This window comes from Pagrus major, chromosome 10 (assembly GCF_040436345.1).
Source record: "Pagrus major chromosome 10, Pma_NU_1.0".
NCBI classification, from domain to species: domain Eukaryota; kingdom Metazoa; phylum Chordata; class Actinopteri; order Spariformes; family Sparidae; genus Pagrus; species Pagrus major.
Window position 1 is genome coordinate 120,001 of NC_133224.1, and position 5,000 is coordinate 125,000.

The 5,000-nt window shown below is 46.9% G+C and overlaps 1 protein-coding gene across 2 annotated transcripts in view; it reads right to left on the bottom strand.

Annotated features, from left to right (window-relative positions):
• LOC141003394 (ephrin type-B receptor 4b-like) overlaps positions 1-5,000 on the bottom strand; it is a 28,549-nt gene that overhangs the window by 6,431 nt on the left and 17,118 nt on the right. For both annotated transcript variants that reach the window (XM_073474721.1, XM_073474720.1), the window contains exons 14-18: positions 2,949-3,196; positions 2,696-2,842; positions 2,533-2,601; positions 714-763; positions 507-606 (exon numbers count right to left, since the gene is read on the bottom strand). In XM_073474721.1, coding sequence (XP_073330822.1) covers positions 507-606; positions 714-763; positions 2,533-2,601; positions 2,696-2,842; positions 2,949-3,196 — 614 coding nt within the window. The remainder of the gene's footprint in view (positions 1-506; positions 607-713; positions 764-2,532; positions 2,602-2,695; positions 2,843-2,948; positions 3,197-5,000) is intronic.

Consider the following 5,000-nt stretch of genomic DNA (forward strand, 5'->3'; position numbering starts at 1 on the left):
TTTAAACTCTGTGTGGGAGTGTCCTTACAAGTAGGAGGTGGCCTAAGACATCACTGATCACCCACCTACAATGCTGTACCGAGTTCTCTCCCCAGACAGCTTAACAACCATTCACACCTGGGCTCACCTGGCCTTAGTGATCCACATGAAGGCCGGTTGGGTCAACGACCCACAAGTGGCCCTAACGTCTCTGAAACTCAGAGCTCACACATGTCCTTAACGACTCTGTAAGGACACTCCCACACTCTGTAAGGACATTCCCACACTCTGTATGGATACTCCCACACTATGTAAGGACACTCCCACACTCTGTAAGGACACTCCCACATTCTGTATGGACACTATGTTAGGACACTCCCACACAGGGTTTAAAGCCTGCAGCTCCTCCAGTTAGTTAGAAGTGAAGAAGCTTCTTGGATGAGACGTGAAGCGTCTTCAACAAACTGGAACAAGTCCAGTTTTTTTATTTCATTTGTTTTATGTTTTGGTACATGCTTTTTTCTTACATCCTGGTTGCTCATGTCCCAATATGGCCGCTCTCCGTATGACATCACTTCCCACATGACGATGCCGTAGCTCCACGCATCGCTGGCTGATGTAAACTTCCTGTAATCGAGTAAAATAAATCTCTTTCATTAACAACAACAACAACAACTCTTTCACTAACAAAACAAGTATTTATTCCCACTGAGCGCGACAACCCTGATGCTCACCTGTAGGCGATGGCCTCAGGAGCCGTCCACCTGATGGGAATCTTCCCTCCCTGAGAAGAGAGAACAGGACCGTGTTGATACAGAACTTATGTAGAACAATAGAGGCCCGATAACAAGACCCTGAGGGACACCATGTTAGAGCAGCAGGTGAGGGAGCCCGAGCCAGGTGAACTGGATCTGTTTTTTTTAAGATCCCTTCTAGTCCCACAATGGGGAAATTCTCTTTATCTCTCACTCACTCACAGTGTATAGAGGAGATGAGTGAAGGGGCGGCCACATGCAAGAGCAGTGTTAGGGGTCACGAGCAGTGTTAGGGGTCGGTGCCTTGCTCAAGGGCACCTCGGCAATGCCCAGGATGTGAACAAGCATTCTCCATTACTAGTCCACATCACACTTTTTCTGGTCCAAGTGGGACTTGAACCGGCCACCTTTGAGTCCCCAAACCAAGTCCCTATGGACGAGCTATTGCCGCCCCCAACACTGAAGAGGTTCCTTTAAAGCTCATTAGCACATACCAACACTCGTGCTTGGTGAGTAAAACAATTTTAAAACCTTCCTGATTGTAGACTTCCTTTTTAAAAAACAACATTTTAAAAGGTAAATTCCGACCAAAAATAAAAAACAGCTTATCTCCTCGTATCTACATGCAGATAGAAAGTGTGAAGAATCTGAGGACTTCTGAAAACATGTTGCTTGTTGCATGCTGCTTCAGCTGTTCAGCAGAACGCTGCAACTCTGTTTTACTGTGAAGCTCCAGAAATGTTCTGTGGACTACGAGACTTCACCTGACTTTATATCATCAGGAGGAGATGATGGCTGAGTCTGACTTTATATCATCAGGAGGAGATGATGGCTGAGTCTGACTTTATATCATCAGGAGGAGATGATGGCTGAGCCTGACTTTATATCATCAGGAGGAGATGATGGCTGAGCCTGACTTTATATCATCAGGAGGAGATGATGGCTGAGCCTGACTTTATATCATCAGGAGGAGATGATGGCTGAGCCTGACTTTATATCATCAGGAGGAGATGATGGCTGAGCCTGACTTTATATCATCAGGAGGAGATGATGACTGAGCCTGACTTTATATCATCAGGAGATGATGGCTGAGCCTGACTTTATATCATCAGGAGGAGATGATGACTGAGTCTGACTTTATATCATCAGGAGGAGCTGATGGCTGAGCCTGATTTTATATCATCAGGAGGAGATGATGGCTGAGCCTGACTTTATATCATCAGGAGGAGATGATGACTGAGCCTGACTTTATATCATCAGGAGGAGATGATGGCTGAGCCTGACTTTATATCATCAGGAGGAGATGATGGCTGAGCCTGACTTTATATCATCAGGAGGAGATGATGGCTGAGCCTGACTTTATATCATCAGGAGGAGATGATGGCTGAGCCTGACTTTATATCATCAGGAGGAGATGATGACTGAGCCTGACTTTATATCATCAGGAGGAGATGATGGCTGAGCCTGACTTTATATCATCAGGAGGAGATGATGGCTGAGCCTGACTTTATATCATCAGGAGGAGATGATGACTGAGCCTGACTTTATATCATCAGGAGGAGATGATGGCTGAGCCTGACTTTATATTATCAGGAGGAGACGATGGCTGAGCCTGACTTTATATCATCAGGAGGAGATGATGGCTGAGCCTGACTTTATATCATCAGGAGGAGATGATGGCTGAGGTAAAGATTTGGTGAACTGTTCCTTTAAGAGTTGCACCACCTGTGAGGCTGTTGTAGGTATTTTCAGGGCTAACTTATTAGTAGCTAGTTAGCGTTGTTAGCAGCTGACTCACCAGAGAGCTGGTGTAGGTCGGGTCAGAGGAGTTTTCAGTCAGGAACCGGCTGAGACCGAAGTCTGACACCTGGAGACAAAAACAGTTGGATCAGGATTATTTCAAGCTGACATACAGACTGACAGTTGAGCAGCTAGACAGGTGTGCAGACAAACAGTCTCACCTTACAGACCAGGTTGGAGTTGACGAGGATGTTTCGAGCTGCCAGGTCTCTGTGGACGAAGCTCATGTCGGACAGATACTTCATCCCTGCTGCGATCCCACGCAGCATCCCCACCAGCTGGATGGTGGTGAACTGTCCGTCATTCATCTGCAGACAGACAGGTGGACAGTGAGACGGACAGGTAGACGGACAGGTAGACAGGCAGTGAGAGGGACAGGTAGACGGACAGGTAGACGGACAGTGCCTGTCTCACCCTCAGGAAACTGTCGAGCGCTCCGTTCTCCATGAACTCGGTGAGGATCATGACAGGACAGGAAGTGGTGATGACGCCCTCCAGGTGGATGATGTTGGGGTGCTGGAACTGACCCATGATGGACGCCTCCGACAGGAAGTCCCGCCTCTGCTTCTCTGTGTAGCCGCCCTTCAGCGTCTTGATCGCCACATAGTTCTCCTTCCGGCCCGGGACCCTCAGCCGGCCTCGACACACCTCACCAAACTCACCTGGACAGGTACACCACAGAGATGTCATCATTACAATGACATCAGGTACAACAAGGACGGAACCTGTGCAGAGAACTGAGAACTGAACCCACATGTCACCCGACACCAGGCTGAAGGAGCCAATCAGAGCGCAGCTTCTAAAGCACCGACACCAGCCGAGCCTGTGAGTCGTTAATGTTTTAATACTGAGAGGTGTGATGTTCCTGTTAGGCTCATTAGCACATAGCAACACTTCTACACCTGTGTGTGTGTGTGAGTGTGTGTGTGTGTGTGTGTGTGTGTGTGTGTGTGTGTGTGTGTTCGCCCGGAGATAGTGAAAACTTTGCACCTTTGTTTCCACGGTAACTGCTATCAAGTTACATCTCACTAATGTCATCACCAGAGACTACATTTACAGCAGCCACACACACACACACACACACACTGAACAGATCTGATGGGATGTTTTTACAACAGTTTCTCTTGTTGATGGGAAAGTCAACGTTTTCCTCTCAGGGGTCAAAGTTCACAGTCTGTTCTGGCAGACGTTACACATCGCACTGTGTGTTGCAGACGTCACACATCGCACTGTGTGTTGCAGACTTTACACATCGCACTGTGTGTTGCAGACGTCGCACATCGCACTGTGTGTTGCAGACGTCACACATCGCACTGTGTGTTGCAGACTTTACACATCGCACTGTGTGTTGCAGACGTCGCACATCGCACTGTGTGTTGCAGACGTCGCACATCGCACTGTGTGTTGCAGACGTCACACATCGCACTGTGTGTTGCAGACGTTACACATCGCACTGTGTGTTGCAGACGTTACACATCGCACTGTGTGTTGCAGACGTCGCACATCGCACTGTGTGTTGCAGACATTACACATCGCACTGTGTGTTGCAGACGTTACACATCGCACTGTGTGTTGCAGACGTCGCACATCGCACTGTGTGTTGCAGATGTCGCACATCGCACTGTGTGTTGCAGATGTCACACATCGCACTGTGTGTTGCAGACGTTACACATCGCACTGTGTGTTGCAGACGTTACACATCGCACTGTGTGTTGCAGACGTCGCACATCGCACTGTGTGTTGCAGATGTCACACATCGCACTGTGTGTTGCAGATGTCGCACATCGCACTGTGTGTTGCATTTTCAGGGACAAAATAAAAGTTGCTTTGTGAGCTCAAACAAAATGTCCCAGTAGTTTCCCTTTAAGGTTTTTACAGGTTCTGTAAACGATACTTGTTCACACACACAGTTCTAACAAAGATTACTTAAAAGATCCTCCATTTGAACCTGGATCCCCCTAAAAATCCCCAAATGTTCCCAGTTTGAACCATTCTTGGATCTCTGCCCCAAATAGGTTCCTTCAAAAAAGTTCCTAGAAGATTCATAAATGTTCCTCAAAAGGTTCTTGTGTTCCTGACTAAAGCGTGTTCTGTGTCCTTAAAAGTCCTTAAAATGTTCTTAGATGCTATAAAGTTCCTACAACATCCTAAAAGGTTCCTCAAATGAACTAAATGCCTACTTGGTTCTTTCTGAGAACCTAAAACACTCCTGAAAAGGTTTGCAGAACTACTGTCAGAAAAAAACTGGAAAAAATGAATTTCCTGGATTTCTAAACAAGTTACCCCCAAGAGTCACGTCAAGCACCTAAAAATGTTCCTGCATCTTAAACAAGTTCCTCAAAGATCCTAAATGATTCCTCTAGCTCCAGAAAAGGATACTGACGTTCTCCAAACTTTGTAAGAAAGAGATCCCTGGATTCAAAGTTCCTCTAAAACTTGACTCCTTTCAAGTAGATGAAAAGTTCT